General features: G+C 40.7%; 1 protein-coding gene across 1 annotated transcript in view; it reads right to left on the bottom strand.

Moving 5' to 3' along the window:
• dntt (deoxynucleotidyltransferase, terminal) overlaps positions 1-13,717 on the bottom strand; it is a 156,042-nt gene that overhangs the window by 107,253 nt on the left and 35,072 nt on the right. The window contains exons 6-8 of the mRNA XM_081350798.1: positions 10,288-10,359; positions 10,074-10,197; positions 5,719-5,851 (exon numbers count right to left, since the gene is read on the bottom strand). Coding sequence (XP_081206924.1) covers positions 5,719-5,851; positions 10,074-10,197; positions 10,288-10,359 — 329 coding nt within the window. The remainder of the gene's footprint in view (positions 1-5,718; positions 5,852-10,073; positions 10,198-10,287; positions 10,360-13,717) is intronic.

Genomic DNA, 13,717 nt, shown 5'->3' with positions numbered 1-13,717 from the left:
CTGTCATTATGCAGCATCAGACACATGGCCTGCGGAAACAAATGCACCAAGGCAAGTTTATTTATATAGCACATTTCATACATAATGGTAATTCAAAGTGCTTTACATAGAAGATGCATTATTTCGGCTTTACACCAGAAATAATGCACCTTTCCTCCTTATTAAGCACAAAAAAACATGTTGAGGTCGAGTGTGTGGAGGTTTTAACACTAGAAGTCCCAGAGAGCAGCCATTTGGCTTTTCTACCTATAAAACCCGCAGGACAGCCGATGGGCTGGAAGGCTTTAGGCTAATATCCTTAATCACCTGTGAACGGTTGCTTTTGTTATGTAAATAATGTGGGGCCATGCTGAGCCACTTCAAGGAAACTTGTGTTTCACTTTGCCATCTTAGGGAGAAATCAACACACATGTTTTTTTTCCTTTGTTGCTGAGATTTATTGATAAAAACAGTACAAAATAAAATAGAAACCAACCATTTGTACACATATTTACAAATATTATTAAAAAGTGAGTGAGTACATTCCAGCAATCACTCACAATCCTGGCACTGCCATGGTATCTCCCGTCTGCATTTACCACATGTGTATCTGTAGCAGTGAACACATCGCACAGTGGCATGATTGTTCTTGCATTGGTGTTTGACTTGACACATGGCTCTTTTTCCAGGGCTAGGTGTGGAGGGTTGTGTCCGAAGCAATTGTTCTTTTCTTGCCTTCTTCGCACACATATGAGAGTTAGCCAACTCTCTTGCAAGCTCCACCAGGAAGTACACCCGTCTTTCCTGCCTTCCGGTGCATGCTTGATACAGCACATGTGCATTCAGTGCTGCCATGTCAATCATGTTATAGAACACGGCAACTGGCCAGCGCCGTGTCCCTGTGCGGACAGTGTACTCCCGCACCATCTGGTCCATCACATCCACGCCGCACTTTGTGGTGTTGTAAAGGGTGACAGTGTTTGGCTTCCTTTTGGTGGTATTATCAGTCTGACAAGTGACAGCAAGTGACAGCGATGTGAAGAAATTGTCCGTGGTAACATTTCTGCCCTTGTCTAGGAATGGTTCCATCAGCATCATCACTACATTTTCAGACAGTCTCTCTCCACTGGGACGACTAGGGTCCTTGCCAAGATATGGGAGGACATTACAAATGTACTTGGATTTTAGGTCGCAAGCCACCCAAAACTTGATCCCAAACTTGTCAGGTTTAGTTGCAATATACTGCAGGAAACAGCAGCGAGTCTTTGATGGGAAAAGCTGTTCATCAACGGTGATATGTAGACCAGGGTTGTAGGACGTGATGCAATTGGTGACAAATGATCCCCACACACTGGAAATTGCAGCAAACTTATCAGTCTTTGCTCGATCCCTCCGGGTGGACCTGTCATCTAAGCGTAGGTGTCGCATGATGTCTTGGAAGCGGTTTCGCGGCATTGTTCCAATGATATGTGGGTTTCCCAGGTTTGCTGACCAGCAGTCACGTATTGATGGAACCTTGGTAAGCCCCCGCAAGATGAAAATTGCAATAAATGCCATTAGTTCAGGGAGGGCCATGAACCAATGAACATGCTCCGTTTCCTGTGCATGTTGAATAGTCCATTCTTGAATGCTATGAAGCATGTCAAGAGTGATGAAACACAGGAAGCTCTGAAGGCGACTCGAGATACTTTTCCTGGCCTTAGCCGTTGGCTCTCCATCTGCAGCGTACGCTTTGATTGGGGTGAAAGGGAGACGCATCCCCACCTGTTCTTCACGTCACACTGTGCCATCTTTCGCTGTCTCTGTCAGGTCAGTCCCCAAACGGGCTCTCTTTTTTGGTTGAGGAGCAGTCTCCTCATCTGCAGTGTGAACAAATTCAAATTGTGAGCAATGGAAAAGTCAAATGATATCACAAATGCATGCATAGATACTAATAATAATTCCAGTATCTCCTTCTCTGTATCGAAATAATGTCTGAAATATCTTCCTAAATAAAAAGATACAACTAAAGCAAAGAAACAACTAATAATGTTTTGCACTTCAGATGGCAGTGAATGTCTGCTAAGTAGTACAAACAAAAAAGTGGACAATACAAAAAAGGCAGAGTAAATATTTATGTCACTCCACTCTGCTTTTTTGGTGTTTTCCACTTACTGGTTTGAAATGAAATAGGAAATAATATGAAATGAAACTTAACCTGAATACAGATCAGACAGCTCTGAGTCCGAATCCGGCTGTAGTTCTATGTCTTCTCCATCTGAGTCACAAGGGTTTACTTCACTCAGGATAATTTCCAAGGCCTGCCGAGTGGTGAGTCTTCTCTGCATTTTCTTTTCTTGGAGAGGAGGTTCGTACACCACAGAATTCTTGAGGGGACTGAAGTAGTAGGCTATGTGCAGTGAGATTTTATCCACCTCAGCACAAAAGGAATTACCTCTCATTTGAGAGCAAGCTGCATGCAATTAGATGTGCTAATTCATACCTGTTTACACCTGGGCAAGACCTTACATGCCAATGTGAGACATGGTCAATCAAGTTCTCTGCTTTTAACAGCCCTCCCTCCCCCACACATACAAACAAGCCACCAGCAACCATTCACACACACACCCCAACCCCCCTGCAGATTGCTCAGGTAATGACCACATTTACACATGAATTGATGCTAATGATAGCCAAAAGACTAGCCAGTTAGCATCCACTTGGCTAAAGGAGGGTTACAAATCTCTGGGACTTCTAGTGTTAAAGCACTCTTCCCATAATTCCCATCACCAACGGCGAGTCTGACGGACCAAAAACAAGACAGCTTACAGACAGCTCACCTCTGAATAATTCAAATAAACACCAGCTATAAAAGAGAAACTTTACAACTCCACCAAACCAAACACTACAGACCAGACCAGACAGAGAGGATGAAAAAAAACACCCTGTTCTTGATCAGAAAACCATTTGTGCTCTGCAAACACTGTATGATTGAATAAGGACGTTTGGCATTTTCTCTCTGGCGAACGTTATTAAGATTCATAACCTCTTGGTCACATTTTCTTGTAAACGAGCTCACCGAATGGACCCTCGAGGTACAACAAACACCTTTTTCCATTTACATGGTAGAAATGTGATCTGCACTTTATTCTGAAGGGAATCCAGTGATATTAACCCACGGGTGTGACGACAGATTGAAGTCTGTGTCAGGACATTATTCATGTCCAGTGAGGATTTTGCTGAACTCTCCAGTTTCTCAGACGTTTCTCGTCTCACGCTCAGTAAATCCACATGAGTCTCTCCTAGAGTATCAGATCTCAACAATTTGGCAGATGAATCCATATTCATTTCACTGATCTATACTCTTATTCTGTCAACTACTCACTCATTAGTGAGCATTTGTATTTATCCAAATGTATTTCAAGGAAAAACATGGGATATATATATATATATATATATATATATATATATATATATATATATATATATATAAATTCCCAAGTAAATTATGCATGATCATTTAGAATTTGCATAAAATGCATTCACAAATGCATGCAGTTCAAGACAAAGTTTGAATGAGAGCTTGATTATTTTGAAGGTTTGTTATGCCATATGTGCACAAAGGTGGTTAATAGGCAGTTGCGAAGCTGTTCTGAATAGTTGCTAAGTGGTTGCATTATAGAAATACAGACAGCCAGACACAGAACACTCCAGCAGTGTCACTTTAAGGGATTTTTGGGATATTTCATTATTTTAAACACAACCACATTGCATCACCTGAGCTATGAAAGAGCAAAGCATTACATTTTACATTTTCTTTTGGGAAATACAAAGTTCTGTCATGACTCATGAAACTGGCTGACAGGTCCTTAACTCAATCTGCTTGCAACCACATCATTCTCTATAGGGCACAGCTGATTAGTTGCTCAACCTTCAAATACTTGGTCCGCTTTTGCTGTAGCAGTGCAGCACACTTTCAGAAGCCCTCCACCTTCCCCAGCTCCACCTGTATAGATCTGCTACAGGTAATTTATTTACGTTATGCTGTACAGCAGCAGCATGTCTTACTTTCTCACAGCAGCCTGTCGTGTATGTATTGGCAGTAGCAAGTCCCGTACTTGCTCTGCAGCAGCAATAACAGCAGCAGCAGCAATAACCAAAATCAGCAGCAATAACAGCAGCAGCAGTAACCAAAATCAGCAGCAATAACCAAAATCAGCAGCAATAACCAAAATCAGCAGCAATAACAGCAGCAGCAATAACCAAAATCAGCAGCAATAACCAAAATCACCAGCAGTAACCAAAATCAGCAGCAATAACAGCAGCAGCAATAACCAAAATCAGCAGGAATAACAACAGCAGCAGCAATAACCAAAATCAGCAGCAATAATCAAAATCTGCAGCAATAACCAAAATCAGCAGTAATAACCAAAATCAGCAACAATACCAACAGCAGCAATAACCAAAATCAGCAGCAATAACCAAAATTAGCAGCAATAACAACAGCAGCAGCAATAACCAAAATCAGCAGCAATAACCAAAATCAGCAGCAACAACAACAACAACAACAACAACAACAGCAGTAATAACCAAAATCAGCAGCAATAACCAAAATCAGCAGTAATAACAACAGCAGCAGCAATAACCAAAATCAGCAGCAATAAACAAGATCAGCAACAATAACAACAGCAGCAATAACCAAAATCAGCAGCAATAACCAAAATCAGTAACAACAGCAGCAATAACCAAAATCAGCAACAATAACAACAGCAGCAATAACCAAAATCAGCAACAACAATAACAACAGCAGCAATAACCAAAATCAGCAACAATAACAACAGCAGCAATAACCAAAATCAGCAACAACAATAACAACAGCAGCAATAACCAAAATCAGCAGCAATAACCAAAATCAGCAACAACAATAACAACAGCAGCAATAACCAAAATCAGCAGCAATAACCAAAATCAGCAGTGATAACAACAGCAGCAGCAATAACCAAAATCAGCAACAACAATAACAACAGCAGCAATAACCAAAATCAGCAGCAATAACCAAAATCAGCAGTGATAACAACAGCAGCAGCAATAACCAAAAACAGAAGCAATAACCAAAATCAGCAACAACAATAACAAAAGCAGCAATAACCAAAATCAGCAGCAATAACCAAAATCAGCAACAACAATAACAACAGCAGCAATAACCAAAATCAGCAACAACAATAACAAAAGCAGCAATAACCAAAATCAGCAGCAATAACCAAAATCAGCAACAACAATAACAACAGCAGCAATAACCAAAATCAGCAACAATAACCAAAATCAGCAGTAATAACAACAGCAGCAATAACCAAAATCAGCAACAACAATAACAACAGCAGCAATAACCAAAATCAGCAGCAATAACCAAAATCAGCAACAACAATAACAACAGCAGCAATAACCAAAATCAGCAACAACAATAACAACAGCAGCAATAACCAAAATCAGCAACAATAACCAAAATCAGCAGTAATAACAACAGCAGCAATAACCAAAATCAGCAGTAATAACAACAGCAGCAGCAGCAATAACAGTGTAGCAGATCTATTCGGCCAAGACCAAACATATTTACATTGTCATATCCATTTCCATCCGAAACACTCCAAGAGTTTTCATGACAGAAATATTGCTCCATAAAAAAAAAACACAAATCACACACCAGTGAACTGACATAAACAGACACAAACCACTAATATCTACTCTGATATTAGTGTTTACCTGCGGAATCCTCCAGTAATGTGGACGGTGGCGTGTGGGTTTACACAGATAACAGCTTCTTCCACTATAATCTTCAGTGCGCTGGCCTCTGTCCTGCTCACCGGCTTACTGATGTCCTCGTAGAACAAAAACCCTGTGACAAAAGCGGATGAGTACAAGATTTAATGACAAACATCTAAGAGGAGTTGCACAAACTAGACTTTTACACTGTCTGAAGAAAACGTGAGACGTGTTTACCTAGGAAAACTCTCCATGATGCCATTTTTTTATGTGGCTGTGTTCAGAATTAAAGGAACACGCCGACTTTTTGTTGACGTTTTTTTGTCTCTTATTGGGAGCAGTATGCTAGCTGGAGCCTTTTACCTCTAGTCTTTGTGCTAAGCTAAGCTAGCGGTGGGTGCGTCAGACAGAGTTACGGCACATACGGAGATGAAAAGGGTATGTATGGACTTATCTAACTCTGGGGGATATGGTGAATAAGATAAAGTCCCAAAAAGTCGGCGTGTTCCTTTAACTAATTATCAAGATCATGTGAAATAAAACAAACCAGTCTCCACCTTAATATGCAATTAAAACACACAAATCTTAAATTCAGGTCTAAATATTTTTGTGTAGAGTTTAGGGGTTTCATCACATCACTAACACTAACTATTAGCAATAGTAGTCATGGTTGACTTAGCAACTTTACTGTTAATTATGGGTTATTCTCAAATTAGAGTTCAATGCCGTCTACAAATATGACACCTGCACTTTTATTTACATTTATTCACTTTTATGCTGTTCTGGACGGTTAAACACCATTAAAAGTGATTTAATAGTGCAGTTTCAGCACTGAACCTATCGCCAAAACACACAATCCAACAGTTTCACTATCAAGTGTTTATTAGCTCATCCTCTATTTGTTCAACGAGTGTCTCTCATCAGTGGTTTGTATGAGAAACATTAATTATAGACCTCAATGCCTCTTGAGATCACGCACACATCCCAGTGCTGTTAACCTTCTTTCACTTACAAAATTTAATATATGGTAAATATATGAATCATACCATAATTGACAACGGTATTTACCGTAAAGAATAGCAGCACATGCACATAATCAAAATATGGTACAACCGTATATTAAATGTCCAAAAATTTATGAGTGTTACTTTTTTATCTTTATAAGTTTTTATATTGGCTTGTTTGATCTGCTTTCTAATATTGTAATCTCCTTCGCTGTGCTGCTGTCACACTTAATAGAGCACACCCGACATATTCCACAAGTAAAACTCACATTCATTTTCTACACAGAGAAAATTATTTTTAGTGATAAAGCAATTTGAGAGAAAAACTTAAAATCATCTGCCAAATGCATAAAAGTAAATGTAAAATGTAAGTCACCCAAAATAGTGGAGAGATCCATCAATCAAAGTCGCGGTTAGCAAACGGGAATTTATAGTTACATATTTGTATATAAATGAATATTTTGCAAGAAAGTTCAAATATAATTGTTCTACACTACTGCTCAAAAGTCTGAGAATAATACGATTTTTTTATGTTTCTGAAAGAAGTCTCTTCTGCTTACAAAGGCTGCATTTATTTGATCAAAAATACAGTAACTTTTTTTAATATTATTACAATTTAAAATAAGTGTTTTCTATGTGAATATATATATAAAAAAATATTCCTGTGATCACAGCTGAATTTTCAGCATCATTACTCCAGACTTAGCATCACATGATCCTTCAGAAATCATTCTAATATGATGATTAGATGCTTAAGAAACATTTATGATTATTATCAATGTTGAAAACAGTTGTGCTGCTTCATATTTCAGTGGAAACCGTGATTCTTTTTTTTTTTTTCGGGGTTCTTTGATGAATAGAAAGTTCAAAAGAACAGCATTTACATGAAATACAAATCTTTTTAAAATATGAATAAAACTATGACAAACTTTTTCATATATTTTGCCATTTCAATAATAGATAAAGCACTTTTAGAGAAAAGCATCACATTCACTGAAGTTCTACACTTGTTTTCAACCTTTATGTTTTATATAAGTGAGAATTTCAAAATATAGCCATCACAAGCACACAGCCAGAGAAATCACTTCCAACACCGAGACTCTTCCAACAAGCGAGCGTCTGCACCGCCTCTCACCCGACTGGAAATCTCACAAACCAAATCTGCATAATTGTTTGAAGCTGGCGTGTTGTTTATAGATCAGCAGGTCGTAAATGAGCGCCTGAAGACAGCAGCGGAAAATTACGAGGCCTGACGACTGAAAAACAGTAGCGATGTGAGTTGGGAAACAATCTCTGCCTCATTAAACTTTCCTCTTACAGTAGATTTTCCAAAACAATCAGTAATTAACAATACAACCCTCCATCATACATCCATATTAGGACCCGAGGCCATAAAACAACGGGTCAGGTAAGGTAATCGCTTCAAAAGGTAACAATGAAATCACATCATAATTCATAGACGAGATGATAGCGGGAACACGGCTGGCCTTTTCTCAGTCTGATTGATGAGCTCTGAATTTATAACCAGCAAAACTGTCACATTTTCCCACATCCTCGCGACTCCCAGGAGGGCTTTAATACAGTATGTGATGCTCAATGGAACCGGACTGATTGATAAGCATATTTATCTTCCAGGAGGTTTCGGCGCAGCACTCCCAGACATGACAGACGTGAAGACTGAAGCGGTGAACATGCGTTAAACACAGTGATTTCAGCGGCACAGAAGCCCTCAGTCCCAGACACACACACTCCGAGGCCGACGGCTGCATAAAAATGACCAGGAAATGATGACTGGGGTTTGGCAGGAACATTTATCATGTCTACACTGTGTTTTTATTCTGAGAGTGAAAGAGAGGGAGGTCTGGCTTAAATAAATTCAAATACTTCTGTGAAAGCATAAACTCAGTAAAAAAAAACAGAGATGGTAAACTGGGACTCTTTTACCCAGTCATCTCAATGGCAAAAACTCTCCCAATTAACCTGAATCCACACTATATTGCTTTGGACACATACACTGGTGAATGCTTATGTGCATAGTAAAAACATTGTATTCCTGGAAGTACATTAGAGTAACAAGTAAATATAGGGCTGGGAATTCTATAGTACAATATTTATCTGCCAATTCAATACGTACTGCGATTATTTAAAGTGCACACCTATCGTCAATAATTGACCCTTCGCAGGGAGCTTGATTGACAGGTGATCTGACCAATCATACTTCACCATCCGCCATTTTGTCCGACAAAGCAGTCAGGAGAGTTAGTAGATTATCATGGGAGGATTTGAACTTGAAAAACGGAGTGTACTGACGTCTTTCCGTGGTTAAAACAACATTCCTTCTTATGTTTGTTCATGTTTATTTGAGGCTATAAATTAACTAGAGGAAGAGATGATCGGTTCACGAGCAGCTTTAACTGATGCTCTACAGTGATCTGTCACGACACATTAAAGAGCCACAAAACGGTATTTATTGTTTAAATTTCTTTTAAAAAATGACCAAATTTGAAAGGTGAGACTTTGTTTAATATGTTTAATATCAAACGTAACCGAAAAGTAGCCTGTTCTGTCCTGTCTGTCAGAGTGTTGTCAGTCTCCTCTCTGCTCCGCAATGTATTTTTCACTGCGTGAGAACGGCGCAGCTTGTCGGACATAGCGACAGTAACTAAGGGGGGCGGGTCTTTGCGAACGGTCAATTGTATCCTTTAAAACTCATCTTTGATCACCAAAATGACATATTTAAAAAAAATGTGTCCTTAAAAAAAAATTTCTTCATGCCTTAAAATATCTTGAATGTAACTCGACACCCTTGCCTCATTTAGTATACGTGGTTCTATGAATATGCAAATGAGCCCGCCTCCACTCACTCACTCAGCACAGAGATCCACTGGTTGACGATCAGACGTTGATCTGATTGGTTACAAGGTAGTTTGTGACGTCAGAAACACCAGCGATTTCAAAGCGTGTTTTTGAGACTGTCTTTGGTTCACTGCAGTTTTAAGGAGTATAACATAGTATCACCATGGTATATGTCCAAAAATGTATTTTACAAATTGTGATTCATGCAACAAGCGATTTTTAAAATCATCACCATGCTAAAAAATAGCTTTTTAAAAACGAATACATCAACATGTGATCGTCAACAGAGTGGATCTCTGAGCTGAGTGAGTGAGTGGAGGCGGGACTTTTTTTTTTATGATTTGATGGTTTTTCTTGATGGTTTTTTTTTCAAGGAAAAATCGTTGAAATATGTAATTTTGGTGATCAAAGATGATTTTTAAGGGATAAAATGATTGACTACAGGGAGACTTTAACAAGTCTGAACTCTGACGTGACTTTGACATCATTGATTACCTGCGGTCTGCATGCGGTTCAGTCTGATACTGGGTTCAGACAGAACCTGTTCAAACGTCCTGAGTCCTCTATGGTACCAGCTCTCCGCGGTTTTGGGTCCGACCCCAAACACACTGCTGAACAACTGAGACACAAACATTACCAGACGCACATAAACACACACACTCACTTCTACACCTGCTAAGCTCTGAAGTCCCAGAGAGATTTACTTTACCTTCATAGTTCGGTACCTCTCGTCATTCAGTATGTCTTCAGCTCTGGAGGATGAACCGCATTCAAAGATCTCCTAGATAAAGACCAAGACAGATGCGCAGTTTGTTATGTGCCACTGTCATGCACAAACAATTAAATCCAGTTTAAATCCTGTTATGATTAAACACGGTAACTGTAAATAATCTACACGCACACACACACACACACAGTTCGGGTTAATTGCAGCTTAATAACTCTAATGAAATGCTCATTGCGTTGTCTCCCATAGCTCTCGCGCTGTTGTGAAGATGCTTTATTGACTGTCTTACAGTTTCTCCGCCTGCAGGAACCAGAACCAGTGTATTAATCACATTCGGAGTGTGTTGGAAACGCATTTATCACTGTAAACGTGGACGGTAATGACTGACTTTCCAATCAAACACACTTCCTTCCTATTAATGAGAGTCAACTTAAACTGCACACAATTCAATATCATCAGAGAAATATAAAGCATTCGATTATTCACGAAGGGCAAGAGAGTTAATTTGATGTGTTACTACTGAACACACTGTCAGGAATCCTACAACATTTGTCACACGTCACTCAATTATTAAAAGCTAATTGCCTTTAATTTTTAAAATGGCATAATTATTACAAGCTCTTCCTTGTATTCTCCAGACTTAAGCTGTCAAACAAACACACTCACAAACACACATCTCTGCTCAAATATAAATGTAATTATTATTATATACATATAGGGCCAAATAGTACATAATTATATGAAATCTGAATATAATCTATAAATCCTGAGTATAAAGTTATACACACACTACCACTCCAAAGTTTGGAATAATTAACATTTTTATTGTTTTATAGTCCCTGATTCTGCTCACAAAGGCTGCACTTATTTGATCAAAAGCAGTAATATTGTGAAATATTTTCAATTTAAAATAACTGTTTTATAATAAAAAATGTATTTATATATTTGTTTTTAATATAGTTTATATGTGGTGTTTTTAATATGCTTTAAGACTAACCATGTGTAAATTCATAAGTCGACAGCATTGCTGAGTATTTCCTCCTTAAAACTGCAGTGAACCAAAGACAGTCTCAAAAACACGCTTTGAAATCGCTGGTGTTTCTGACGTCACAAACTACCTTGTAACCAATCAGATCAACGTGTGATCGTCAACCAGTGGATCTCTGAGCTGAGGGAGTGAGTGGAGGCGGGGCTCATTTGCATATTCATAGAACCGCGGATACTAAATGAGGGTGTCGAGTTACATTCAAGATATTTTAAGACACATAGATTTTTTTCAAGGAAAAAATGTTTATGTCATTTTGGTGATCAAAGATGAGTTGGAAATTTTAAAATTATTGACTACAGGGGGGCTTCAAAAGTATATAAATTATTAATTTACAAAATTACATAAATTACAACTTTTTTCACATCACTGTACTGAGAATTTTAGGGGAACATGTGCTTTAAATATTAAATATTACCCGGACATGTTCTTGACAGGTTGACCTGAGATTCCGACGCTTTATCTAATTTAAAACCTACCAAACTTTTGTTTGTGAAATGTTTTGTTTTTCTTTCAGCACAATGTCTTTCTGTTTCCCCCTCAGGAAAATAACAGCAGTGATGTGAAGGTGTATTAAACCCTCAGCAGGAGAAGAGCTGCTCTGATGACCTCAGATGGGTTCAGCTGACTGATGATGAGGTCTCATAGAGAGAGAGAGAGAGAGAGAGAGAGAGAGAGAGAGAGAGAGAGAGACTACCACCACAGTGACCCTCAGTAATATGTGTGTGTGTGTGTGTGTGTGTGTGTGTGTGTGTGTGTGTGTGTGTGTGTGTGTGAGTGAGTGAGTGAGTGAGTGAGTGAGTGAGTGAGTGAGTGAGTGAGTGAGTGAGTGAGTGAGTGAGTGAGTGAGTGAGTGAGTGAGTGAGTGGGTGGGAGAGTTGAGTGAGTGAGTGAGTGAGTGAGTGAGTGAGTGAGTGAGTGAGTGAGTGAGTGAGTCAGTGAGTCAGTGAGTGAGTGAGTGGGTGGGTGGGTGAGTGAGTGAGGGTGAGGGTGAGTGGGTGGGTGGGTGAGTGAGTGAGTGAGTGAGTGAGTGAGTGAGTGAGTGAGTGAGTGAGTGAGTGAGTGAGTGAGTGAGTGAGTGAGTGAGGTGAGTGAGTGAGTGAGTGAGTGAGTCGAGTGAGTCAGTGGGTGGTTGAGTGAGTGGGTGAGTGAGTGAGTGGGTGAGTGGGTGGATGGGTGAGTGGGTGAGTGAGTGAGTGAGTGAGTGAGTGAGTGAGTGAGTGAGTGAGTGGGTGGTTGAGTGAGTGGGTGGGTGAGTGAGTGAGTGAGTGAGTTGAGTGAGTGAGTGAGTGAGTCGAGTGAGTCAGTGGGTGGTTGAGTGAGTGGGTGGGTAAGTGAGTGAGTGGGTGAGTGAGTGAGTGGGTGAGTGGGTGGGTAAGTGAGTGAGTGGGTGAGTGAGTGAGTGGGTGAGTGGGTGGATGGGTGAGTGGGTGGGTGAGTGGGTGAGTGGATGAGTGAGTGAGTGAGTGAGTCAGTGGGTGGTTGAATGAGTCGGTGGGTCAGTGGATGGATGGGTGAGTGGGTGGGTGAGTGGGTGAGTGAGTGAGTGAGTGAGTGAGTGATTGAGTGAGTGAGTGAGTGAGTGAGTTCAGTGAGTGAGTGAGTGAGTGAGTGAGTGAGTGGGTGGGTGGGTGAGTGAGAGAGTGAGAGAGTGAGTGAGTGGGTGGGTGGGTGGGTGGGTGAGTGGGTGAGTGAGTGGGTGGGTGGGTGAGTTCAGTGAGTGGGTGGGTGGGTGGGTGGGTGGGTGAGTGGGTGGGTGAGTGAGTGAGTGAGTGAGTGATTGAGTGAGTGAGTGAGTGAGTTCAGTGAGTGAGTGAGTGAGTGAGTGGGTGGGTGGGTGAGTGAGAGAGTGAGTGAGTGGGTGGGTGAGTGAGAGAGTGAGTGAGTGGGTGGGTGAGTGAGAGAGTGAGTGAGTGGGTGGGTGGGTGGGTGGGTGAGTGAGTGAGTGGGTGGGTGGGTGAGTTCAGTGAGTGAGTGAGTGAGTGAGTGGGTGGGTAGGTGGGTGAGTGGGTGAGTGAGTGAGTGAGTGAGTGAGTGAGTGAGTGAGTGAGTGAGTGAGTGAGTGAGTGAGTGAGTGATTGAGTGAGTGAGTGAGTGAGTGAGTTCAGTGAGTGAGTGAGTGAGTGAGTGAGTGAGTGAGTGAGTGGGTGGGTGGGTGGGTGAGTGAGTGAGTGGGTGGGTGGGTGAGTGAGTGAGTGGGTGGGTGGGTGGGTGAGTTCAGTGAGTGAGTGAGTGAGTGAGTGGGTGGGTAGGTGGGTGAGTGGGTGAGTGAGTGAGTGAGTGAGTGAGTGAGTGAGTGAGTGAGTGAGTGAGTGAGTGATTGAGTGAGTGAGTGAGTGAGTGAGTGAGTGAGTTCAGTGAGTGAGT

The sequence above is a fragment of the Scardinius erythrophthalmus genome (genome assembly GCF_964197995.2).
Source record: "Scardinius erythrophthalmus genome assembly, chromosome: 21".
In the NCBI taxonomy this organism is placed as follows: Eukaryota; Metazoa; Chordata; class Actinopteri; order Cypriniformes; family Leuciscidae; genus Scardinius; species Scardinius erythrophthalmus.
Note: the sequence above shows the minus strand (reverse complement) of the source record. Positions and strands in the feature narration are given on the sequence as shown.